Here is a 27843-nt window from a genome sequence, read left to right on the forward strand (position 1 = left end):
AACAATTCTCTAAAATGATGCAAATGACCAGACAGCTCCAGGAATATAAATCCTTCCATTCTCCACCATCCAGTCAGAGCTGAAGAAGCTTCTTGGACGAGAAGTGAAACATCTTCAAAGAAAAACAAGTAACTCTAGTTGCCTCTTGAAAAAGCACCTTTGGGACAACCATAACCTGGATGATTGAGAATCTCCACAGACATTTATAATTTTCAAAATATTTTCCAAACTGCTATTGGAGCTGACTATCTTGTTTCACAGTTCTTTAGATTTTGTCCATTATTAATCTGGAATTAATACTGTAAATATAACAGCCAGTTTGGCATAGTGGTTAAGGCATCAGGCTAGAAACTGGGAGACCATGAATTCTAGCCCCCCTTTAGGTATGAACCCGGCAGAGTAATCTAGAGCCAGTCAGTTCTTTCAGCCCTAGAAAGAAAGAAAATTGCCAAGAAAATTGCAGGGAATAGTCTAGATAGTGGTCAGGAGTAAAAACTAACTTGAAAGCACAAAAATAAGTAAAAATATTTGTAATTTAACATTGTATTCCAAATGTTTAAAGTTTTGTGTTGAGTCATGGTATTATATCTAAAAGTTTCATTCTGCCAGAAGAAATAACTCACACTCACAGAAAAAGCTAGTTTTGTTCATTTGTTTTTCTAGTGTATGTATATTTTGTGAGAAATGTGAAGCAAATTTTGATGTAAATGGATAACAACCCTACATTTAGCATAATGACTGAGCAAATATTATTTGCAGGTTCAAACTAAATAACTACAGTATATACTGTTAAATATGTCTGTACAAATTGAAAAAAAGACTTGGCAAAATGTACTACAAAGATAAAATTATTTAATTTGAACGAAATCTTAAATATGCAATCCTATACTATGTAAATCAGATCCTGAAATTCTGCCATGCAGCTTGGATTAATTTATGAGTAACAGAGTGTATAATGTTATTACTCTTATTCTAAATCTATAAAAATTCTAAATTGACTAAGCCATTACTTGCTAAACACATTTATAAACTGTTTTTCAAAATTAAAATTATATAGTATATTTCTACAGCATTTGAAATATTAATTGATGGCAATATAAGTAATTTATAATATCAAAAATCCTTCACATATTGACAGAAGATTTTGTATTGAAATGAAGTGTTACTATTACCAAGAAGGGAAGGAAGTATTATGAACTGTTCCAGGAAAAATAGTAAGGTTTATTATGGTGTTGGACAATATTCATGAAAATTAATTCCTTGCTTTGTAATCTTCATAATTTCTCCGTTTAATGAATCATCTTCTAGGATTTTTATCAGTCCTTCAGCAATTAGTGATGGGCTACAAATAAATTCATATGACAAAAATTAGACAAGGCTGACTATAAATATTAGAAATAATTTCATATTTCCTAAATTATTAAAAGAGAAAAGAAACAAATTTCTGTCTTTGCGAGATAAATATATTTGAGGACAATCAGGTAAATAATAGTTTGATCTAATTTATTTCTATTAATTTTCCTATCATCATGATAACAAAGCAGATATTTTATATGACAAATTATATAGTACTTTTAATATTAGATAAAATATTCTGATATTTGTCTCTGGGATCTTGCAAGAGTCGAAATAAAAATCAGTTATGAAGTTTATACAAACTCACTTATTCATCTGAAGTAATTACAGGTAGTCCTCTACTTACAATCATTGATTCAGCGACCATTCAAAGTTACAACGGCACTGAAAAATGTGACTTATAAAATTGTTGCAGCATACCCATGATCATGTGATCAAAATTTGGATGCTTGGCAACTGATTCATATTTATGATGGTTGCATTGCCCTGGGGTCATGTGATCCCCTTTTGCGAACCACTGACAAGCAAAGTCAGTGGGAAAGCCAGATTCACTTAGCAACTGTGTTACTAACTTAACAACTGCAGTGATTCACTTAACAACTATGGCAACAAAAATTGTAAAATGAGGCAAAACTTGCTTAGCAACAGAAATTTTGGACTCGATTTTTGGTTGTATGTCAAGTACTACCTATATATAAAATCCTATTCAAGGTATTGTAGAAAACAGATGATATTTGATACACCAGAAAACTTGTGATTATTTTAGACCTCCAACTTTTCCTATCTGAAGATGCATTTATTATATGTAGTGAAAACAATTCACTTTAGTGATGATATACTTTTGTGGATTCCCTAATTTTATCTAAGCTTGCAAATACAAGATTGCTAAATAAAGTAACCTTGTGATAAGCAATCTTATGTTGCTTAATATGTATTGTCTCCTCCTTGGGCCATTGTGGTTATTGAAGGAATCATATTTAAATATGCTAAGTACACTATTTTTAAGGATTTGTCAAAGCCCACACCTCCCAAGTATATAACCTGTTATCTACGAACATCTGAAATTGCAATCACTTAATCTAATCTGCAATTTAAAGATGTATTCCAAGCTTAAGTTCCGTATTTGTATTAATGTCCTCTTATTATTTTTAAAAACATGATACTTTTCAAATGAAGAATTTGAAAATAAAAATGGAAAATACCATTTGAACCAAGGACATTCCAAGAAAAAGCTAGTGTAGAAAATGCAATAGTTGAGCTCACACAAAATACTAAAATAAATAAACAAACAAAATATTTATGCTTGATTCAGATCTTATGGGCTGTGATTTAACCACTGGCTGGTAATGCAAAGCCCTTTAGTTAAGTTATGATTTGCATTATTCCACGTGCTGGTTTAGTTGCTTTAAAAAGATCCTGCCATGCATGTAAATACTTTGAAACATCCAAGCAAAAATGTAAAATAAAGATTTCCTTTGAATTAATATAGGTAGCCTGCAACTACCGATAGTCCTCGAGTTACGAATGTAATGGAGCCTGCCCATTCCATTTGTAACTCAAAAACTCATGGGAGTGAATCTCGTACCTTGAATGAGATCACTCCCTGCTCATTAAGCTCCATGCAGCTTGTTAAGTGAACATGAGGTATCTCAGGGTGGGGAAGGCCATGGAAGGCCTACTGATGGAACAGGCCCCCAAGGCTTCCCTGACCCACTAAGATACCTCATGCTTCCCCCTTCCTTCATGCTGTGCCAGACTCACCTTGAAAAGATCTATCTCCTCTCTGCCATGGTTCCTGCTGTGCCCGGATCTGAGGTAACACAAGATCATGCGAGATCATTGGTGTGATCATCCTATGATCTCGTGTGATCTCATGCTACTTTAGGCCTCTGTTCTCTGCAACAGAGAACAGAACTGTAGCCTGGAGACACTTCTGCGTGCTTCTGAGGGCTGGATCCAGACACTGGAGGCCTTTTCCAGGCCGCTGCCATCCGGATCTGAGGCCAAGGGACGTTTCCATGGCCATCCAGAGGCTAGTTTCTGGATGGCATCAACCTGGAAAAGACTTCCAATGCTCAGATCCAACCTACAGAAGCATGCAGAAGCGTACCCTGGCCTTAGCAGCCTGGAAAAGTCATCTGATGCCCGGATCCAGCCTCCATAGGCATGTAGAAGCATCTCCCACCTACAGTTCCATTCTCTGTTGCAGAGAACAGAGACCTAAAGTAGCAACAGAGGCCTAAAGTAGCAACAGAGGCCTAAAGTAGCATGGGATCTCACGCCACTGATCTTATGTGATCTTGCGTTACTTTAGGCTTCCATTCTCTGTGAATGCACCGAAGGCCTGGAGCAGCCAAGAAAGTAAAGAATTTCAATCATCGCAAGGTGAGTATTAAAGCTCTAGTCTAGTGCCTAGGGAAATCTGGGGCGGGGGTGGGGAGGGAGGGAATAACCAGGATGAATGTTGCAGTGCCACTGAGGTCGCTCATAAGGGTGAATGACTGCCTTGGTGCAGCAACGTTTGTAATTTCGGGATTTGCTCGTAAGCATTAGGGGGCGCTTATCGCATAACTTCGAACATTCACTAAGGGAACGCTCGCAGGGAATTATCTATATATGGATGTATGTCTATGTAGTTTTCTTGGCAGACTATGGAACTATATAATTCTTACTGAACTACAGGCATTAAGTAGAACTGCATAGTTTTTACTCACTCCAAAATGCCATAGAATTCCATCTTATGTTTGATTTCTTCTTTGAATGAATAATATGAACCCATATATTCTTCCTGGAAAGCACTCTGAAGAATTGGTGTGTTGACAAAACCAGGACAGATAGCATTTATTCGTACACCATAATTTTTTGCTCTAGCAGCCAGCTGCAAAACAGGAAACTATATTATGTACTATTGTTGAGATATGGTAAAAAAATATTCTTTGTATGGAAAAAATATCAGGTTCTATCTCTGGCATCTTTAATTCAAAGGAACATTAAACAAACGTGTAGGAAACCATGTGAGCACAGTAGGAAATATCAGGAGAATAAATAATCTGATATGAAATACAAAACAGTTCCTAGATTTGTATTGTCTACTGCATTTACAAATATTGTTTCATTCAATCAACATTAACATAACACTTTTTATCATATATATTTTTGTGCTATTACTATGTAGTGTTTCATATTATTATTACTATGTAGTGTTTCATATTATTATTAAAAGAACTCCTTGTTCTTTTAATAATAATAATAATGATGATGATGATGATGATGATGATGGAAGGGACCTTTCCTGCTCAGCATCAAGCATCTAGTCCAACCCCCTGCTCAGGCAGGAAACCCTACACCATTTCGAACAAATGGCTGTCCAGTTTCTCCTTAAAAACTTCCAGTGTTGGCGCATTCACTGTTTCTGGAGGCAGGTTGTTCCACTGGTTAATTGTTCTAACTGTCAGGAAGTTTCTCCTTAGTTCTAGGTTGCTTCTCTCTTTGGCTAGTTTCCACCCATTGCTCCTTGTCCTGCCTTCAGGTGCTTTGGAAAATAGCTTGACTCCCTCTTCTTTGTGGCAGCCCCTGAGATATTGGAACACTGCTATCATGTCCCCCCTTGTCCTTCTCTTTGTTAAACTAGACATACCCAATTCCAGCAACCGTTCCTTATATGTTTTAGCCTCCAGTCCCCTAATCATCTTTGTTGCTCTTCTCTATACTCTTTCTAGAGTCTTAACATCTTTTTTACACAGTGGTGACCAAAACTGGATGCAGTATTCCAAGTGTGGCCTTACCAAGGCATTGTAAAGTGGTATTAATACTTCACATGATCTTGATTCTATCCCTCTGTTAATGCAGCCTAGCACTGTGTTGGCTTTTTTGGCAGCTGCGGCACACTGCTGGCTCATATTTAAGTGATTGTCTACTAGGACTCCGAATCTCTCTCACAGTTACTACTATTGAGTAAGGTACCCCCTATACTATACATGTACATTTGGTTTTTCTTGCCTAAATGTAGAACCTTACTTTTTTCACCATTGAATTTCACTTTGTTAGATAGCACCCAGTGTTCAAGTCTGACCATATCCTCCTGTACCCTAAGCCTGTCTTCTGGAGTGTTGGCTATTCCTGCCAGCTTGATGTCGTCTGCAAATTTGATGAGTTCCCCATCTATCCCCTCATCCAGATCATTAATGAAGATGTTGAAGAGCACTGGGCCCACTATACACTTCTCTCCATGTAGATGCAGTTCCATTGAGGACCACACACTGAGTACGGTCAGTCAACCAGCTATGGATCCATCTGGTGGTGATGCTGTCTAACCCGCATTTTTCTATCTTCTCAAGTAGTAGGTTGTGGTCTACTTTGTCAAATGCCTTACTGACGTCCAAGTAAATTATATCCACAGCATTCCTCTGGTCCACTAATTTTGTCACTTGGTCAAAGAATGCAATAAGATTTGTCTGGCATGATCTGTTTTTGACAAACACGTGTTGGCTTTTAGTAATGACTTTGTTTGCCTCTAGGTGTTCACTGATTTGTTGTTTGATTATCTTTTCCAGAATCTTCCCAGGTATTGAGGTCAGGCTGATAGGTCTGTAATTTCCTGGGTCCATTTTTTGTCCTTTTTTGAAGATGGGAACTAAATCAGCTCTTTTCCAGTCCTCTGGTAGTTCCCCAGTGCTCCAGGATCTTTGAAAAATATAGTTCAGTGGTTCTGAGATCACATCTGCCAGTTCCTTGAGAACCTTGGGGTGTAATCCATCTGGTCCTGGTGATTTGAACTCATCTAGGCTGGACAGGTGTTCACTTACCATTTTCTTGCCTATCTTAACTTGTATTTCTATTTTGTTTTCTATGGCACTATTCTTGATAGGTTGGTCTGTTTTTTTCCCTTTGTGTAAAGACAGATGCAAAAAACAAGTTAAATAGTTCTGCTTTCTCCCTATTGCTTGTCACCTTCTTGCCACTTTTACCCACTAATGGACCAATCATTTCCTTCACTTTTTCTTGTTTTTTACACGTTGAAAGAAGCTTTTTTGTTATTTTTGACTTTGGTTGCAAGCCTTAGTTCATTTTGAGCCTTAGCTTTCCTCACTTTGTCTTTGCAGGCTCGGGCTATTTGCTGATATTCTGACTTAGTTATGTGTCCCTCTTTCCACTTTCTATACTTGTCCTTTTTATCTTTCAATTGATCAGAGAGTTCTTTATGCAGCCATGCTGGTTTCTTTTGAGAGCTGTTATTTTTCCTCTTTGTTGGTATTGTGTTAGACTGGGCCTTTATTGTCTCACTTTTCAAAATTTCCCAAGTCTCTTGAGTTGTTTTCCCCTGGAGGATTCTCATCCATGGAATCCTTCCCAAACCTTCTCTAAGTTTATTGAAATTAGCTCTCTTGAAGTCCAAGACTCTAGTTTGACTGTTTTCTATTGCTTGTGCTTCCATAATGTTGAATTCCAATATTGCATGATCACTTCCTCCCAAGGTTCCTATGGCTTCAACACCTTCTATCATTTCATCTCTGTTAGTGAGAATTAGGTCCAAAATGGCTAATCCCCTAGTTCCCTTCTCTACTTTTTGGGAGACAAAGTTGTTTGCTAGCTTTGTCAGGAGTCTGTTTGATCTTCCACTTCATGCAGAGTTTGTCTCCCAGTTGATGTCAGGGTAGTTAAAGTCCCCCATTACTATTGTGATGTGCTTCCTACATACCTTAGTTAGCTGACTAGCAAAAAGTTCATCTAATTCCTCTGTCTGGTTGGGTGGCCTATAGTATACACCTATGGCAATGTCACCCCCCCCTTTTTTATATTGACCCATATGCATTCAGGACAGTTTTCATCATTGTTGTGCTCTATTTCTGTAGAGATGTAGTTATTTCTTATATAGAGAGCAACTCCACCTCCTCTTTTATTTGGTCTGTTTCTTTTAAATAATTTAAATCCCTCTAGCTGTGTGTTCCATTTTGATCCAGTGTACTTCATTTCTCCAGGAGTGTCTATCAGTAACTTTCTTGTAAGCTCATATTTCTATCATCAGTGATAATATATATTCACATAGACTTCTGTGGCCTTTTTCCAATTGCTTTCAATTTTTACAAACATAATGTGAATGTAATGCAATTTTCATTGAGCCATACATATAAAATAGGTAAACCTTAGCTTCATTATTCCAGTAAGCAGTCTAGTTTTACTTCATCAAATACTGAAGATTTGTTTTTCTTTGTGGTCCAAGGTAATCCCAAAAATTCAAATTCTTTCTAAGGATACATCTTTCACAGCCACATATTACAACCAGGAAACCATGACTTTTGTTGTCAGCATGATATCCTTACACTTTAATACTTTGTTCAGTACTTTCATAGCTTTTCTTCTAACCAACACACATCTCTTTATTTCATAGCTACAGTAATCATACTTGTAAATGTTTTAGCCTAGGAAAATAAAGACTGTTACTGTTTTTATCTTTTTTTACCTATTTGCAATGGACTATTTGCACTACCATGTTTCCCAAAAGTAAGCCCTAGCTTGATTTTTGGGGGTAGGCTTAAAAATCAAGCTAGGGCTTGGGGGGTGGAGTCCCGCATCCGCTTATCACCTGCCCACTTCTGCAGCATTCCCTGGCCTGCATTTCACTGTCAGAGACCTTCAGGAAATGTCTCTGCAGCTGAGAATGGAACTCTGGATTCGCCCCTGCATGTATTTTGCCATCAGAGACCATCTGGAAAGGCCTCTGCAGTCAAGAACCAAGCTACAGAAATCCATAGCTCGGTTCTCAGCTGCAGAGGCCTTTCTAGAAGGTCTCTGACAGCAAAATGCAGTCCAGGGGGTGCCACGTGTGTCAATCCAGAGCTCCATTCTCAGCAGCAGAAGCAGAAGAAGTGGGCCGGCTGGGTGGGACTGTCAGTGCTGTCATCGCAAGGTGAGACTATGGAAAAGACATCCCCTGAAAATAAGACCTGGTACTTTTTTTGGAAGAAAAAAAAATAAACTGGGTTCTATTTTTTGGGAAACATGGTAGCACTGACTGTTGACATACTGTAATCCTACTTTTGATAGTGGGATTCTACTGATTCTTCTGGTTTTGAACTCTATTTTTACCTATATGCTGTCTCACACCCAAATCTATCATTTGTGAATTATGTTCCTGCCAAAGGAGAAGCTTTTCTTAACACTGATTTTAATCAAATCTGAAGGGTGTGTTTGTGTGTGTGTGTGTGTGTGTGTGTGTGTGTGAGAGAGAGAGAGAGAGAGAGAGAGACAGACAGACAGACAGACAGGCAGACAGACAGATACAGAGAGAGATAGAGACAGAGAGAAATAGAAAGATGGGGTTCATCAAGAAGAGAGCAAAAAATTTTTTCCACTGTTTATACTCACAGCCACTGAACGTGTAAATCCAATTACTCCATGCTTTGAAGCAGAATACACTGGTTGGTATGCAACTGGCCATAGCCCTTTAATAGTAAAAAAAAAAATCAGGAATTTAAAAAGAACTTTAATTTAACTACTTGTAAGAAATGAAAAAAAATGGTAAAACTATATGGTTTCTTTATATTATTCCATGGATTGACACTAAAAGGGTTTAAAATGGTTCATTTTTGTTAAAGCTAGTATTCTTCCATACTTTGGATTTGATCTCAATATTGTTTCTAAGTACATAGGGGTATGAAAGTGACACCTGTTTACAATATTTTAAAATGGATGGATTTTTTCCAATGCATTTTGGAGACTGAACCTAAATCTTAAGCTCTACTGACATTTTGGCTACCACTTCTTACTTGTTTTTCCTATATTATGATCACTCAAAAAAGCAATTATGAAAAACGTTTCAAAACTGTATCATTCATGTGAGAAGAAGTAGAGGAGAAACGCAGCTCTAAGGCTATGATTTTACTTTTATTTCACAAGAATTATTTTTCCAAAATACATGACAGTATTTTCTGCAAATTGTCTATAGATATTTAACTTTAATTGATTAATTTGTAAAAAACAGCCCTAAAAGGTCAATGAGTAGAAGAACAATATTATGATATAAAAGCAATCAAATAAATGCTAACCTTGTAGGATATGAAATCACAGAAGTAGAAAGAAATAAAATAGAAAGATAAGGTAAAATAATGAAAAAGAAAAATATTTCCTCTCTATATAGATTTTTCCTACCATAACAATTCATACATGTAAATTCACACAGATGGGAAGTGCATTTTGCTGCCTTCATCTAGAAGTATGGACAGTTTTAAATTAGTAGCTGTTAGATAAGAGCTTCCTGCTTTTCCTTGTAAAATCTGTCCTGAATTAGCTTGATCCCAACTACAGAATACACTTTAATCCTCCTGATATATTCCCCTCTGTCCATCATTAAATAGAAAACCATTGGTTCATTGGAAATAAAATGAAAACTGTTTCAAATTACAATAAGGCAAACCTTTCATTAATTAAACAAAATTAGAGCAAATTTTTTATTTCTAATGACTGGGGTTTGTAATACCATATATCCATTGGCTATAATGAGAAATATTGTTTCAGATCTGTCTCTGATACATGCAATATAATAGAGAGATATCATTTTATGACTTTTCCTAATTGTATCTTGCTCTGCAGCACATATTACAATATGTAAGGCCCTACTCTGAACATTATCTCAAAGGGACTTTGGCCTTAATGGGAGAAATGCTCAAGCTAAATTTGCTGTGCTGTGCCATGCCATGCCGTGCCATGCTAAATTCTATGCTACCTTTACTATTGTCCATCTTCTCACAATGGCAAAATCAAAAAGAGTTACATAAAGAAAGGAAGGTCTAACAAAAATGCAAGAGTCTGAGGAATTTCAGGACTCAGGTTAAGTTTGCTCATTGTTCATTGTCAATATAATGAAAACCTGTTGAGTTCAAGGAAATCTTATATTAAGCAATAGAAAGAACCTAAATTCTTCATAAAACAAAAGAAAAGTGACAGTTCTGGAATATCAGTTCTGGAAACTGATGTCATTGTAATCCAGTATGTTTATTCCAAATGTTCAACTTTCAGTAGAATCCTAGATCTGATGCTTCTTAATAATCTCATTAATCTGTAATGTCTCTCAAGGTTGTCTAGACAGTATATCCTTTCCTTAAAAACAATTCAAGATGCCCACAATATTGGAATAAGGGAGCAGGGAGCTAATTGCTAGATTGACTCTGGATTAAAAACAAAGAATGAAATCTTCCAGAACCTTTGGACTCAATACCCAATGATAGTTTTCTGTCCTTTTAAGGTTTTGACAAAAATCTGAGCAATAAAGTCCTTTTCTCTGACTAGAAAAAGGGTGATTTTCCAATGTATAAGATTCAACAATATTTATGAATATTTCCCCCAAATTTTATGATTAGAAGTTATTTTAAGTTCCATTAATTAATAGCAGACAGGATTCCAGAAAAATCACAGTATAAGTGACTATTATTTAATACTTATATTATTGTAACAAATATTCATCCTAAAACAGAGGTCTCTAAACTTGGCAACTTTAAGACTTGTGGATTTCAACTTCAGCATGGCTGGCTGAGGAATTCTGGGAGTTGAAGTCCACAAGTCTTAAAGTTACCAACTTTGGAGATCTAAAAGAACATTTCTTTGATACACTTACTGATTTTAAATAAATAGTTTATTTAGTTGATAGATTATAGGAAAAGCATTGGTATACAAATATTGGTGGCTACCTTGTAAAGTTTTCATTAGTAATCCACTCCAATATATTGGCAAAGTGATAACTGGCCATGAGTCTCCTTTTCTAAAAATAAAAGACTTCTATGGGATTATTTATTTATAGTACTTCTGTTTTTTCCTAAATAAACAATATGCTATTTCTTTTCTCTACTATTTAATAGTTATAGAATCATGACTTTGATGTATGCTGGCTATATGACAACTTTATTTTTGAGGAGAACTTAGGTTTAAAAACAATGTTGATCAGATTGTCAAACCACTCAAGTACAGAAACTCAGAGTATTAACTAGGGAAGAACAAAATATTTGGTAGCAGAAATATTAAATAAAAATAGATTATTCAATTTTGATCGATAGAGTAATGTTCTTCCTTGAAGTTTCTGGATTTTACATTCTGTAAGTCTTTATCCTGGTAGAGACACATTTGGAAATGGCTAATGAACAGTGAATCATGTTAAAAATTATCCTTGAAGAAAGGAGAATTAGAAAAAAAAATCCCAGTCCTTTTTCAGGCCAACATTTATTTTTCTTGACTTGTTGATTATCATTCTCATCTATAATTGTTTGACTAAACCATATCCTGTTCACTTGTCTGTGGCTGGTATTATTAGTTTTTTGGTATTTATGTACAGTTTTCCTTTAATGGTATAACTTCCCTTGTTTACTTGAACTGGAAATAATAATGTTTAATGGTCATACATTCTCAAACTTTAAATAATACCTCATTCAAAAGTCAGGAAGCATAATTATAAAAAAAGGTTTTTCAGTCCTTTTTTCACTTCTTATCTAAAGCAGAATCTTATTTATGTATATTCAAAAGAAAATTCCATTGATCTCAACAGAATTTATTCCAAGTGTATGGTTATTAGTTTGCAAGTGTCTAACTTATGTCAGGAAGACCAGACAGGAAACGTAACCAGCTAAACTAATTCTAATTTATTGTAAAGTTACTGTACATCAATAGAATCTTGCAAGTCTAAAAGTACAATTTTCTTGCAGCTCCTTTATAGGAGTAATCCCTTCTGATCACATTTTCCTGCCCATTTTGCAGCAAAGGGCTATTGCTGTCTCTTATCTAACTGTTCCATATCCAGCTTCTCTTACTCCTCATCTCCTGAAGTGTTTCACATTACCATTACAGCTATGTGAATGGCAGGAAATCTCATAATTCAAATGGAAATTTGTACATAATTTGGACAAAAACAAAAGCCTTTTATAATAGTATTCTTTTATTAAACTGTATATTCTGCTCTCACTATCTCTAAAACATTATAAATTTATGAAACAAAGCATACCTAACAATTAGACAGCTGGGAGATTTCATAATTTGGATATGGAAATCTATAGAAAAATTCTGAAGTATAACTTTACATTATTTTTATTATATGAACCTATATAGATATGAACATGTGTGTGTGTGTGTGTATTGGGTCATATCTATGTTTTAATATATGTATAAATATATATTATACTATATAATATATTACTTCCTTTTACGACCCTGTAATCCCTTAATTCAGAGATGGGGTGACTGGATGGAGCTGTACTACTAATATATGAAATGCAGAAACTATTATTACCTAAACTTCAAAGGAAGATCCAACAAGACCTCTTTATTTTAATTAACACTGAAAAACACAGTGCAATGACAAATAGAAGCTAAAATAAGAGATTCATATAGCCTATAAGATTCATGAGAAGTTGCTGACTTTTAACCCAGTGTTGTTGGGAACAGCAGTCTACAATACAATACATTATATAACAGCAAGTGTGCATGTTTAAGTCACATTTACATTTTCATTCTGTGTAAGAAAACCTGGAGTGTCCTAAAACCATAGAAAATTAAACAGAAGATGGTTTAATTTTAATGTTTAATCCTATTATGGGATCAACAGGTTATAGTTTAATTTGTCCGTTCTAGTTTAACATGGGCATTTGTAATTAAAGTGATTGCTAGAAGAGAGCTCACTAGGGACCTTTTGTCCAGCTGTAAAATATGATCACTGGCTCAACCAAATGGCAAAAACAAGTTTCTGCTTAGGGTATAAACTACAAAGCACAAGCAACAATTTATCAAAGAACTGAGAAATCAGGATTTTCTTGTGGATTTATATTTACGTGCAAGATGTAATGTTCTAGAAACTGTTACATCTTATGCATTAATTCCAAGAGTCCAATGGAAACATAAACTCGATCTGCAAATTTTAGCTATGTTTGTAAGCAGGTTCTCCCTAATACACAGTGCACATATACAGGTCAAGGGAAGGAAATTATTATTTTGAATAAGTTTGTTTTGATGTACAGTATATATTTAACATACTAATTGTTAAATATATTTTATCTAACTGAACTTCTTCAGATGGATAATCTGAACTGCAAATCAGCTTAACATACACTTTAGTGTTCTCAGAAATCCCCTACACCTCAAAGGGTTTAGGACTAGGATACTCGGACTTTCCATTCAAAAAATTGGATTTAGCCATTTTATTTTTTCTCTGTTTTTTATTATTTTGTATTATTAATATAATGGTACAACCTGAAGAGAAGTCTTAGATGAGGTCTTTCTTAGGCTCTAGATAACTGCACACAGGAGTTCAGGGATTTCAATATTAAAAGTACTACAGATTTAAATTCTACAGATTTAACGGAAGCAAGTGCAGATGGCAAAGTACTGGAAAAAGATCATTAGATCTGTCTGAGGCAGCTTGGATTAATTTTGATAAAGTCTTTGCATTGCCTCAACTAGCAGTTCCAATACTGAAAGCAAAGAAACAACACAAATTGCCTTAACAATGTGCTTTACAATGTGCTTTAATCTTTGATAATCAGTTTCTAGACAATAGTCATAGAAAAACACAGTTCGTTCCTTTGGTTGTTGTAACATTTGGAGTAGGCTTCACAAGACAGGCCAAGTGAAGCAGTAAAGCCATGTTATGTGCTACAGTGTGTGTCTCCTCAATTTTAATTCTGAAATTTTGTTGGGCCTTCAACTTGTCCAGGTTGTATGCACTAACCTCCAGATTCCCACATTCCTTTTCAACAGTGATTATGCCCATGTAGAGATGGCTATAGGAATCCCCCAGTCTCATGCTCCGGTGTGACTGTCTCTACAGAGAATCTCAGAAGACATTTAGATCTCATTTTAAAGAACTATCCTGGTAGAGAGACAAGGCTTATCTTTCACTGTTTCTGTCCAACCAGGCCCCGACATATCTTTCCCACTTTTGCCTAATTTTGTGCTTTCAGTCTATGAATGTAGTTTAGTACAAATGCTGGTGATTGTCACTGTATGATTGTTCCTTTTTACTTTATTTTATGTAATTTTATTGTAGAGTTTGCTGGCTTAAACATCTAATATTATAAAGATTTATTTTTTTTGGCCTTTTTATTGTAATTTCTTTTTTCTCAATATTTTATTAATTTTTATAGATTTTTGATTGAATTTGATTGTTAAACATAGGATAGGGAATTGCTTTAGAAGCAGTTTCAAAAGAATGTTTTTCTTAAAGCTTTTTAAAGCATTTTTTTCATTTGAAGCTCTGCATAAACCTAGAGATCAAAAAACCATATTTCCCCACTAAAATCTTTAATGCTCTGAAATGTTCTACTTTGTCATATCTTTAATCTCATAATTAATGCTGTAACTTCTCATTTATAAGCATATTTTCCATAACAATTATCTTTGGATATGCATAAGTAGGCTGAACCTAGCAGGCTTAAGAAGTCTTATCACTGTAGCAAAGGAAAGAACCAACTGATGTAGGTAGAGATATTGTTAAACTCTAACAGAAGTCAAGAGTCAGAGAACCAAAGAAGGACTAGTACATCAGAAAGAAATGGTTGACCAAGAGCAAGAAATGTTAATATTAACTGCGCAGGAGAAGATAAGAGAACAAGAATAGGCTATCTGAGGAACTATCTCACCCCAATAGGATTGGTTCACCCTATCATGCTGACAGTAAGGGCATCCTGTGGATGTTGGTCAGGGAACTTTAGCTGGTAGGGTCCAGGAGAAAAAAGTTTTTTTGCCAAGCCTCTTGCTCTTTGGAACACTGTACATCCCTGTCCCCACAAGGTGAGACCCACCCTCCTACTGTAAGGGTACTGAAGACCTGGTCGTACCAGTTGGCCTTAGGCCCCAACATGGGTGCCACATTCTGGAAATGGCTATCAGGTTAAGAAAAGCCTCCTAACTCCACCCACATACTTGGTGCTCTCTTCCCCTCCCTATCTTTCTGGGTATTAGACCAAATAATATTGTTTTTCCATGCTTCACAATTTCACAAATAAGGGCCAGCTAAATGCATGATGGTTGGTGATAGAACTTATCATCTGCTTAAACTATATTAGAAAAAGCTTCAGAAAAGAGGAAGAATTAGAGCCCCCCTCAAAATCTTAATTATTGCTAGTTTTAATGTTGCTGCTGTAGATGATTACAATGGTTTGGATGTGGATTTTACATTGTGTTTGGGAATTAAATGTTATGGAAAAGCTTATCCCTTAAAAATAAGGTATAAAGTATATTTTTACCTGCTAATGATGCAGTATTAATAATAGCCCCTCCACTGCCACCATTTTCAATTTTCATGTACTCTAGTCCAATATATGTTCCTCTAATCACTGAAATCTGATGTAGAAAATACAAATAAGTTATCAGGTATGTTTCATTCTCATAGCTGTTTTTTAAAAATAATGTTTCAGTGTACATCTTTTATCCAATGGTTTTTTTCCTTTTTGTGGCCCATGTAACATTATTTTCATTCTAAGTAGAATCTTTCTTTTGATCTGCTTCCAATTTTGTAATATATTTTTGTTTTAATACATACATGATTCTGAGTGTTCTTTGATTGCTTAATAGATTCCAGAGGCATTTTGATATCTGCCAACTAACTACAGATGAGCTCCGCACCTTTCAAACTGCCAAGGTATTGTAGCTAAGATGTAGGAGGTTTCAAGCTTTTTATCAATTTCCCCAATATCTCCACACTATCTGTTACCATATGTTGTTCTTTCATTTAAAGCAATGGTTCCTTGTGATGAGTAACTAAAATAGTCTTGAAGACTATTATCACTTTTTATGCTATAATATTTGTTTCAGTCAAAATTGAATGGTTCTGTGATTGGGGAGATAACACAGAAAAAAATCAACAGATGGACATGCAGTTAAAACTAAACATATATTGAAGAAGTTATTCTGAAAGTGTCAGTAACTCAATGTGTCATGTTTTGAATATTATTCTATGAATTAATTATTTAATTCATCATACTTTTTATTCCCTCTGCTGACATTCCTGAGCCAGTAGTGTAATGACTACTTCTGGGCCAGTTTGTTCTTAACATTGACAATAGACATGGAGAACTGTTTGTAGTTAGTCTTCAAACAGTATAACACTCTCTCACCAATCATTTTGGATGAATTGGATAATCCTTCTGATGCAGTTATAATTTGTCATAATTAATAGCAATAGCAATAATAGGCAAGCAAAAACAAGTATGTATTGGGAGGAGAACATATATATAAGTCAACTGTCAGCACTGGAAATAATTAACCTGAAAATTAATATCTTTTAAAAATAAAATTGTCTTCGTGGGACAACTATATCATAGCAGAAAACAAACATTGCATTCAGATGGCCTTAGTTTAATTCTGATTTCCTAGCTCAAAGGAATCTACAATCAACCAATCTATTTTTCAGAGTACTAAACTAACATTGTAAGATAGCTATATTCTTCACTTTTCATGAAATATATATATAAAGTAGTTCATTAATTTTACTTGGAATAGCAATATTGCAATTTTATACACACACAAACATAAGCACATCTATATCGTGTTTCCTCAAAAAGAAGACCTACCCTGATTTTTTTTGGGGGGGGCTGGGCCTAATATAAGCCCTACCCCCCAAATAAGCCCTAGTGGATGCCCACTCTATCCCACCTTGCTACCGTAATGGGGCAGGCGAGCATATGTCGCACTGCTACCACAACAAAGTGAGGCAGGTGGGGGAGGGGATGGAATTGCCCCACACGCCCCATACCCACTTACTTCAGGGCCCCTCCCAGTCAAGCCATTCCTTGCTCAGCGACCTTCCCTTTCACTCCCCTCCCAAGCCAGAGTGCCATACTATGGAGGATGGGTGGGGTAGGCCCGGTCTCCCTATGCTGTTTTGGAGCCAGGAGAGAGTGACAGCGAAAGGTTCCGCTACTGCTGTGCGCCACTGGATGGGCTTTCTTTGCGTTTTGCCCCACAGATCACCTGCCCAGTGACAGCTGCCTCCTTCTCTTCCACCAACTCTCCCATGCCTTTTGCCATGACTGGGCGGCACAAGCCTCTTCTGCCGCATCCCTCTACTAGCCCTCCGTCATCACCACTGGAGAGAATGGAGAACGCAGAGGGAAGCAGCTCAACACATTGATGCAGAGCAGAGAAGAGCACTTGCTTGCCACCCTACATCGCCCCACGTCTCCCTTCTCCGTTCTGGAAATGGCAGCCCTGTTTTCTGCTGGTTCTCCTCCTGGCACTGCTGTAGAGTTTGGTGCAGCTCCTCTCTCTTCCCGAAAGCATTTCTTCACTAACCTGCTTTCCAGTTCTGTTTTCCAGTATGAACTAAGACAGAGGCCTATTTATAATCACATCCTAATGCACAAGATTGTAAAATGGGGCAAAACTCACTCAACAACTGTCTTGCTTAGCAACAGAAATTTTGGGCTCAATTGTGGTTGTAAATCAAGGACTACCTGTATTTCCTCCTTAATATCTTCATTTAAGTATTATAAACATTATTACGATTGTTCTTAATAGTATTATTAACAATTGTTTTAAAATTATGATCTATGTATTTCCTTTTCATCTGCTTGCAGTTATTTATTTATCCAATTTATATAGCCACCTCTCCATCCCTAAAGGGAACTATATATTTATCTATAAATATATTTATAGATAAAAATGTAGATATATTTACAGCTTCCTGGTACAGCTTCCTCTAGTTTATTAAAAGGAAGAAGAAAGCAAATACTTCCACTAAACATGTTAGCCATATTTTGCAAGTAGTACTATATTGCAGGTCTTTGACTTGGAAAGGAAGTCTTAGACAAATAGGTGGCGTAGTGACATTTATCATGATTGTTGCTGATATGGTGTTTATCTAATGTAATGTTAATTATATTATTTACACTTTGAAGTTATTTCTGGTATTTATTCCTAGCACAAAAGAAGAAGATATGTATATTGGACTCTGAAGGAAAATTTAAAGCACTCATCATAACTAGATGTTGGGGGTGGTAGAAGAGGGAGGTCTTCTAGCTGCAGTCAGAAATTTAATAAAGCAAAAATAAAATAATGCCAGGTTAGCACCAACAGTTTTGTTAAAGAAATACTTTATCATTCATTTTAGTTTTAAAGAACATATTAAACTAAAGCAAGTGTGAACTTAGGATGAATGCTTTTGATTAGAATCCAGATGCATGGATTCTATTTTAATCATAAAATTAATTTTATGTTATGCTTATTGTATGTTCAATCAATCTTATTAAGCCAATTTGGTGTAAAACTTAAGGCACCAAGCAAGATACATGGACACAGTGAGTTCTAGACCCTTCTTAAACAAAAAGCCAGCTGAGTGACCTTGGGCTATTCACTCGGTGTCAGCTCTGTATAGAAAGAAGGAAATGCCAAACCACTTTTGAAAATGTTGCAAGAAACCTTCAGAGACATATCTAGGCACTTGCCAGGATCAAGACTGACACCGAGGCATTCTCTGTCTCTTCCTCAGTCTCCATTTTTCTCTCTCTTTCTCTCTCTCTCTCTCCCTCCCTCTCTCTCTCACACACACACACACTCACACACACACACACACACACACACACACAGACTTCAGTAAAGTTCAGCACTGTGATTGCTGCTCAGTGTTAAACTATCATCTGTTTGTTCTTTATCCAAGGATCAGCATAATCAGCTTAATCCATGACTCAGAAATAAATGAATTTATGACAATTGTAAAATTATCCTGTTTAGGTTCAGAAATGAGAAGTAAGATGTACTGGGTTTACTCATTCAGAAATACAGTCTTTTTTAGTTGGAACAAAAAGGACAAAAACATAGAAAAAGCTCAGGGGCTAGCTGAGCATGTTGGTTTAGAGACAGAACAACATAACCTGAGCAAATTTCTTAATTTGTTTTTTCTAGTGAAATAAAGTTAAACTGATATACCAGCATTTATTAATTTCGTATTAATAAAAAGTGATCACATTTATTATACAAACCAAGTCTAGAATAGTTTTCAATAGATTTCTACATGAAAACTAAGAGTTCAGGAAGCTTGATTAATATAAAAATCTTCAGTTGTTCTCAGACATCCAAATTCAAAAGTTGTTTAAGAAACATCTACTTGCAGAAAAAATAGCAAATCTAATTATTATTAATTTTATATATATTTGGAAGTAAAAAAAACCCACAAAATGTAATATTTTTCTCTAGTTTTTTAACTACACTTCTGTTTTTTCTTTTTTCCTTTTAAAAATATAGTATGTATTAGTCTTACCAAGTTGATTTGAACTGTGTTTTCCCAGTTCGCTTCATCATTTACTCCAGCATTATTGACCAGAATATCCAGATTTCCAAAATGTTGAATTGTATTCTTAAATGCATCTGTAAGGAAATTTGATAATTATTTCCATTATAATATTTAATGATTGATGACAATACCATCAGAACTATGATTTTGCTTTAACAAAGTGAATTCACAGTGATATAGATATAAGTATGACTTTTCAAATCATCCATCTTATATATTGGTTTAATTTTTATCAGTGGAATGCATACCCTAATTTATAGACACTTTATCCACATTGATGAACTGATGTGGTCAAAGCAAAAATGGTTTTCAAAGATAGAAAGTTATGAAAAAAACTGTAGTGAGTGATATTTGGATGTAAAGTAAGAACTAGAGTTCATTTTCCTTTCTCATATCACTTATCTTTAATTACCTTAGGTTACTATTTCTCACTCTTTTTCTATGGTTCTGTTGATTAGCCCCAAAAGAAACAGAGTGATGGGTATGTATCATGTGTGTGTATGTGTTTGTGTGTGTTTCCACATATAAGCCCCAGTGAATACAATGGACCTTGATCCAAACTATTTCTGTGTGGCAAAGATAGGGAACCCCCAGCTCCATATATTACCCTATCAGAACTCCTAGACAGTCTATAAAGACTCAAGTGACAAACTAATATATCCAGTTTAGCTAGTGGAAAAAGGATACTTGGAAGAAAGAAATGAAAGAAACTGTATGAACTGAAATAAGGGAATGCTAGGAGCAGGATTTTAGAAATACCAATTGAATATTTGGCGATATAGTGAAAATGATATAGAAGATGTTATAAATATTAGTAATCATTTTTCCACTAGCTAAACTTAGTTTGTCACTTGAGTCTTTATATGAAAATGTTGAAAAATGCTAATGCTGCATGTCTAACAATGTAACTGAAGAAATGCTAAAATGCTGGGGTGGTTTGCTTAAGGACAAACTTGTGCAAACTCCTTAAGTGTGAAGATCGCATTTACATCTAATGATAGAAGATTTCTGTAGCTGTTAAGGTAGCAAAGAGTAAACTACAAGAATGAATGCAGGGATTACAAGGGATTAGTTGAATAGTGTTAGGAAAGTGTGGCAGGATTAAAATGCTATTTCTTAGATACCAGGAAGCCAGTTTGGTTTAATGGTTAACTCACCATGCTAGAAAGTGGGACACTGTGAATTCTAGTCTTAGCCTTAGCCATGACCTTGGGCTAAGACTTCTCAGCCCTACTCACTTCACAGGGTTGTTGTTGGGAAAATAGGAGGAGGAAGATATGCTGAGTATGTTCACCATCTTGAGTTATTTGTAAAAATAATAAAGGTCAGATACAAATAAATAAATAAATATTGTACTATTTAATATAATAAATAAATATTACCTTGCTGAATTCATTTGGGAGAAAACTCATCAGTGTCTTTTATAATAGTGGAAAAGAAGTATTTTATTTTGCTCTAAGTTTGATTTAAAGGTAGAAAAGGAAGAAGTAAAAGAAGTTCCTATATATTCAGAAAGGGTATTAAAGGGTATTAAAATAATAAATAAAATAGACTTTCATTTCAGGGAGATAATGTTAATGTTAATGTAATGTTAATGGCTTAACTGTTCGTGATAACCGGAAGAGGGAATCGGGTACAGTAGTAAAAGCTCAGTGAAAATATTGGTTCATTGCGTAACTACTGGGGAAGGCAAATCCCAGACAGAAAATCATGAGGAAAATGTTAAAAAATATCAGTACCAAAATGTCTTCACACAAATACATACAGTAAACATCTAGATATTAGGGATAGTATAAAAATGTTTCTGTGTACTTAAACTGGAAAAATGAAAACTGAAGAAAACCTGGCTGAACAGATTGAACAATTCCTAGTTTCCAATATATTTAAAATTTAGGTGAAAAAGATCAGAAAAGGAACAGAATGATGAAGCTGAATGGGAACTGAAGGAAATAATGTTGAGGATATTTGACTTAGAAAACTGTGAGTAAAGAGGGATAAAGTAAAGCATGGATTGTGTTGAGAAAATGAGCTTCCTTTTTTTTCTCCATATGTCACAGGGCTGACATTAGGATCTCTCGTTGAAGTGGTAGTAAACTTGAGACTTAATTTTAAGCACTCACTGTCTCTGTTGAGAAAGCTTTTAAAATGTTTTTCTATTTTCACAATACTGTTATAAGCCAATAAAAATAAACTATTGTCTTTATACTAGAAATTTTATACAAAGAGTATCTCTTGTTTTTTCTGCAGCAGATTAACAGTTATTTATCTGGAAACTGTTCAAAAAGGTGTCTCAGAAAGATAAGAAGTACAAATGATAAAAGTTGTAATTTCTGAAAAGAAGATTCATTCTAAGTAGTTCAAGGAAAACTTCTTGGCTAAATGTATTTCAACTCTTGTCCTATTTTATCTTTGCTTTAAATAGTTTTTCATGGGAATACATTATTCTTATACATTAGTATCTAAAAAACCAATTGAAGCTAGTGGGCATTTCTACTATAAGTATAATAGGTTTAAAATCATACCAAGTCACTCAGTTGTCAGCAAAGCTGATTCCTCCCCTCCTCTGCAATTTACAGAGCTGCCTAATTAGCTTTAAACCATTTTTAAAACTTAAATAAGTTCAAATGTAGGCACAAAGGGATATGTAAAAGGGAAAATACAACTTTTTATGTTATATCTACCAAATCCTAAAAAAAAAAAAATGTTGAAAGAAATGGTCTCTTCTTTATGAATAAATATAATGCAACATAAAATTTAATGTCCATAGTAATACTAGATTTGGAAAAGACTGTATTTGAACAGTTTTAAATTTCTAAACAAATCCAAAATACAGAAATAACCTATATTTGTTTTTATTCATAACATGTCAACACTGCTATTACTTCACAAATCACATGTATAAATCCTGATTACATACAAACTTCTTTCTAGAAACTATAATTGCATATTGACGCAGAAAACATAATTTCAATTTTGATCAGTAAGTAAACTGCCTATTGATGCAGATATATCTGCACAATTAGTTTACATATTATTACAAAGAAACTTAATCACAAAGGCTATTTTCTTTGCTCTACAGGCTTTTATAGAACTTTTACATATAATGGCTCAGATTTCCTGGAAGCCTAGCTAATAGGAACAATAGTTTAGAATTTGAATAATACAGCAACTTGATTATCCAAATAGTGTGTTCCTTTGAATCTTCCATACTAAAGGACCGACTAGAAATTGATATTGTGATTAACTGGAAGCACTAACCTATTCATGAGAAGGTCTCCCCCATCCATCCTCAGCATGGTAGTCCCTCTTGGGAGGGGAGTGAAAGGGCTGAGGCAGGCTGGCAGCCGAGTCAGTCACTGAACGTGTGTGGGGAGGTTGCCAAGCCAGGAGTGGCCTGGCTGCGGGAACCCTGAGTAAGTGGGTATAGGGCACGTTGGGCAACTCCAATCCCCACCTGTCTCACCTCATCTCGTGGCGGTAGTACTGATGTGATGTGCGCTCTCCTGTCCCATTGTGGTTGTGAGCAACCATAAGACTTCCCCCAATATATACGTATACGTATATACATATATATATAGTACGTTTTTTCCGGACAGACCGGTCTGATTGATGTACCTTGTTTTTTGTAACTGCTATACTGCAATTCTATTATTATGATCACTTTTGCCTTGCAGCTCCAGCCTAGGAGCGTTAAGCAGGCTCAAGTCGCTATTGTGATACACTACAAATTCGAATTTCTTTTTTTGTTGATAAAAATAATTCTTTAACTCTTTGTCAACAAAAAAAGAAATTTGAACACACACACACACACACACACACACACACAGACATACATACACATACACACACATACATATACACAGGGTTTTTTTTCTCATAGAACGCCCAGAACGGAGTTCCGGCACCTTTTTTGGATGGAACCTTGTAGGGTAGGCAAGGCAGGTTGTATGACATGTGTGAGTTCCAGCACCCCCTTTTTTTTTTAAAGAAAAAAAGCACTGCCTATACATATACATATACTTCAATATCCTTGACCCTTTTAGGGAAGAATATAAATTTCAGTTGTCTGTCCATATATTTCATGAAGAAAATTATATGCTTTCATTCCAAGATGGATGCTGGGTGGATGGAATCTGTTGAGATAACAGAAGATACATCTTGTAGTCACAACGACAGTAGGGGATTTTTGAGCATATGGATCCCAATAGCATGTACAAAATTATGTTTGACATTAATTCTGTCACTTGTGCATAGAATTTTGGCCCTGCCTAGAAAAAAAAGCCAAAAAGAGTCTGATGCAATGGATCCATGCTGTACATAAAACATGCTTGAGAGGCAGTGAAATTCTTGATTTCTCAAAAATGTCCAGCCATGGAAGTGCAATAACTTCAGTTATGTCTCCAAATTGGAAAGATTGCTGAGAACGGGGTAAGAGTATATTTCAGAGGGCTTTGGAGAATATAAATGATCCGGATGTAGGGCAATCTGGATTCACTTTTGGAATGAAGCAGAAAATGCACTGGTAGCTATCGTGGATAAACTCCAACAGGAATTAGATGAAGAGGGCATCCAACTATCTTCTTCCTAGATTTCTCAGCAATTTTTGATACTGTTCATCATAGTATCTTTTTGGATGGATTGCAATGGTTGGAAGTTGGAAGCTGGACTGTGCAATACACATTAAGGAAGACAACCCTTAAAAGTGAAGTTTATAGAAAACTGCCCCACATAGATCAATATTTACATTTTTATTCTCACCACCCACTGCAGCACAAAATGGAAGTTATCAGAACTCTACACCATCAAGCTGAAGGCCTGCCTATCAGCAAAGATGGGAAAGAAAAGGAACTAAAACACATCAAGGAAGAACCTGTGGCTATCTCAAGTGGGCCTTTATCAAATCTCAAAAAAGACCCAGCAGGAGCTCCTCCATAACAGACAAAGAAGAAAACAAACCAAGCAACATAGTCATTCCACACGTTGTCAGGAATATCAGAAAAGCTCAGGAAGATCTTCAGCCAACACAATATACATGCACACTTCAGACCCAAGAATACACTAGTGCAGAAGCTTGTCCACCCCAAGGATAAAAAACCCAGACACAAACTGAGCAACATGGTATATGCAGTACAATGCAGTGAGCCATGTGCAGATCTGTACATTGGTGAAACAAAAGAACCACTTCATAAATGCATGGCACAATATAGGAGAACAAACCCATCAGGACAAGATTCAGCAGTCCATCTGCATTTAAAAGACAAAGGCCACTCTTTCAAAGGCAGCAAAGGCCACATTTTGGACAGAAAACTGCTGGTTTGAAAGAAGTCTCCACACCCATTTGCACTACTCAGGTGACCTTGATGACACAGATAAACCTCCAGGTGGCCTCAACAACTCTCTAAAAGAATGCAAATGAGCAGCTGTCTGCAAGGAGTATAAATCCATTCCCTACCATCTAATCAGAACTGAAGAAGCTTCTTGGATGAGAAGCGAAATATCTTCAAAGAAAAACACAGTCCAGTTGCCTACTGAAAAAGCATCTTTGGGACATTTAAGGCTACAAGTCTATATGATTTTCTTACTGTATAGAATTTGAATGCTGCCATGGAATAACTTCTTACTGTCTCTGTAACATACTCTAATGTTACCTCCATGTATAGTGGACATAAAATCGTACTCCTAATGTTTCAAGGTCCTTACCTGTTCAATTTGATTATCATCTATCAGCTGCATATAAATGTTGGACATTTTAGCAAAAATTATCATAAATAGGTTTTCTATATAATAAATGACAGGAGATTTCAGCATTTTTCCCAGGCTTATTAAGGTAGCAGAAAATATTAATACAGCTTTTGCATACTGAAGTAACAACGTTTATCTGTTTGGCTAGATGGAGATCAAGATGTTATTATTTCAGCTGCATGACATTTAAAATAGGGAATTAAAACACCTTTTAAAAAATCCTTCTAACCTTTAAATTTTTCTTCATTTGAAACATCACAAGGAATGAAGATAGTTCTCTGTGGGTCATATTGCTTATCAAAGTCACCTTTGCTGGCTTTGCCTGCATCTGCATTCAGATCCACAAGTGCCACCTAGGAAAAAGAAAAGTGTTCCACACAGATCTATAAAATTAGGTGCATATCCTGACATAGGAGACAGAAAAATTAGTTATACCTTTTATAGACATAAAACAGAGAAAGAAAGTAGGGCAGTTTTAGAGAGTGGTGATTAGCTGATATATTTACATTTATACAAATATGTAGCTTTATATGAAACAAATGTGGTAGAAATTGCAAGCATATTACCTAACAATTTTGGATTATATAACTTATTTGAGGACATAAATCCTAGGCATTTCAAAGGGAGGCTAAGTAAGTTTCAAATGTTTGAAATGTGTCATTCCCTAGAAATTTTAGATTTTACAACATAAAAAAATGAAGGAATATAAAATTTCCTGACAGCAATCCAGTTGAATTTCTCATCACATTAAGTGCACATGGAATACATTACCAGTCTAACTATATGGAACAGTAGTGTTTCCAAAGGTTTGGAGAAAAAATGCATGATTATTTTTATCAATGCATGTTAAAATAATTTTAAAATTAGAAACTGTGAATACAAACACCAAATCCTACTTCAAATAGACCCAGAAAAGTACAGTAATGTATTATACCGACCATTCTCGGAAGAGGATTAAACGAAGATTTTACCCATTATCTGCACGTATCAACAAATAAGCTGCACTTTGAAACTAGTACCATCCATTCTGTTGCTTCTAACCCGCTCCCCCACCTCTCTCTCTCTCTCTCTCTCTCTCTCTCTCTCTCTCTCTCTCTCACACACACACACACACACACACACACAGAGAGAGAGAGAGCTGCGAGCGCGCGCGCGCGCGGCGAAGCTCGCAGAACGGAGAGACAAAGCCAATAGCTCCGAGATACTTGCATGTTCAAGAAAAAGGAGGAGCCAGTTTGATCTTACGAACTCCGAGAGGAACTTCTATCATTGCTCCCCAGCGGGAGCGAGAAGGCAAGCAACGCAGGAACGTGGAGTGTCTGCTAGCAATAACTGCTCTTTTCTGCCCATACCTCTCCTTCCCCGCCGTCGCCACTCTCCTCTTCCCCCACCCCGTCCCCCGTGCTGGGGCAGCCTTACCTTACAACCTTTTTCCAGCAGAGCTTCGACGAAGGCTTTGCCTATGCCTTGAGCTGCCCCGGTGACCAGAGCCACTTTGCCCTTCAGGTGCATTTTGCTTTTCTTTGCACTTTCGCCCACGAGGATTATCACCGGTTCCCTGTCACTCAGAGCTGCGCGCCCGCTCCGGCGATTCCCTACGGCTGCTGGTATTAACCTCCCCACAGCCTCCAGGCGCGGAGATCTGAAGGAAAACTGAATCCGACCCGTGCAAGCCGAAGTTGGTGTCACCTGCACTGAAGTTGCCTCCCTTTGTCCCTCCCTCCTCCAACTCCACTCGCGGCTTCCCCTTCTGGTGACTGTCCGGCTGGCTGTCCCCAGTCTGAATTTCGTGTTTCAGCCTCTGCGTTTTGTTTCTTTCCGGAGATAAAGAAACCAGCTATCTTTGTCGTCCGGTCCCCTTCCCATTTCTTCTCGCTCTTTCTACGCCTCGGTTTGATGAGCCAACAAATACCTCAGGCTATTCCTGCCATTCAGTAAGGAATGACCAGGCTGGTTAGGACAAAGCTTTGAAAGAAGGCATTTGTATAAGATGAAGAGCCCTAAAAATGAAAGGGCATGCAGAAGGATCATTGACCTGGCTGAGACTTATCTCCAATTGTTATTTTAAAAAATGATAAATGATATGATAAAGCAAAGAATGGATCCTGTGAAAAAATTGAATAGTCCCAGCTCTTTGTGTTTTAAAAGTCATTCTGATATCAATGTCCAGTCACAGTCCATCAGGAATTATGTGCCTCACCATGGAAATTATGGCCACTAAAAGTAAAGTTATGCTACTGATTGATAGCAGTAGTACAGCTCTGGAACAGCATTTTGCCACCAGCAAAACTTATAAATATCTAGGATGCCACTTTTTAGGAACCTTATTTGGATCCTGAAACAGTGAAGACTGCTTGGATAATCTAATGAAAATGTAAGATTTCCTTCTTCCAGTTTTGATAATTCTGCCCCTTTTCTCCATTCATTTTCAAACATTAACCTAGAAAAGAAATAGGGCTATCTTTCAGCATGTTCCACTGGTA

The 27843-nt window shown here is 36.1% G+C and overlaps 2 protein-coding genes across 5 annotated transcripts in view; one reads left to right on the forward strand and one right to left on the reverse strand.

The window, feature by feature from the left end:
- CEP44 (centrosomal protein 44) overlaps window positions 1–18849 on the forward strand; it is a 90776-nt gene extending 71927 nt beyond the window's left edge. Inside the window, exons 12-13 of the transcript XR_005557358.1 lie at window positions 15904–15970; window positions 17297–18849. The gene's annotated coding sequence lies outside the window, so the exon portion shown is untranslated. The remainder of the gene's footprint in view (window positions 1–15903; window positions 15971–17296) is intronic.
- HPGD (15-hydroxyprostaglandin dehydrogenase) lies at window positions 831–27119 on the reverse strand. Of its 4 annotated transcripts, XM_039348837.1 has the most exons (8): window positions 26780–27119; window positions 25590–25713; window positions 19586–19692; window positions 15576–15672; window positions 8722–8798; window positions 4071–4234; window positions 3118–3166; window positions 831–1342 (listed from the first exon to the last, which is right to left on the reverse strand). In XM_039348837.1, exons 1-8 carry the CDS (start codon window positions 26870–26872, stop codon window positions 1325–1327), a joined length of 729 nt encoding a protein of 242 aa, XP_039204771.1. In that variant the 5' UTR covers window positions 26873–27119; the 3' UTR covers window positions 831–1324. The 4 variants fall into 4 exon arrangements, with proteins under 4 accessions (XP_039204771.1, XP_039204769.1, XP_039204772.1 ...); XM_039348835.1 differs by lacking the exon at window positions 3118–3166 and having other exon boundaries at window positions 26780–27112; XM_039348838.1 differs by lacking the exons at window positions 3118–3166; window positions 26780–27119 and adding an exon at window positions 26299–26411.
- Between the last annotated feature and the right edge of the window lie 724 nt (window positions 27120–27843).

The sequence above is a fragment of the Crotalus tigris genome, unplaced genomic scaffold (genome assembly GCF_016545835.1).
Source record: "Crotalus tigris isolate CLP2741 ecotype Arizona unplaced genomic scaffold, ASM1654583v1 scf7180000018183.1131761, whole genome shotgun sequence".
Classification (NCBI taxonomy): domain Eukaryota; kingdom Metazoa; phylum Chordata; class Lepidosauria; order Squamata; family Viperidae; genus Crotalus; species Crotalus tigris.

Excerpts from the sequence above, each read along its gene's own strand:
- HPGD (XM_039348835.1), bottom strand. The coding sequence starts at position 26,872 with ATGCACCTGAAGGGCAAAGTGGCTCTGGTCACCGGGGCAGCTCAAGGC. Across the intron at positions 25,714-26,779 it reads TGCTGGAAAAAGGTTGTAAG|GTGGCACTTGTGGATCTGAA; the intron begins GTAAGGCTGCCC and ends TCTTTTTCCTAG. Across the intron at positions 15,673-19,585 it reads ACACAGTTCAAATCAACTTG|ATTTCAGTGATTAGAGGAAC; the intron begins GTAAGACTAATA and ends TTTCTACATCAG.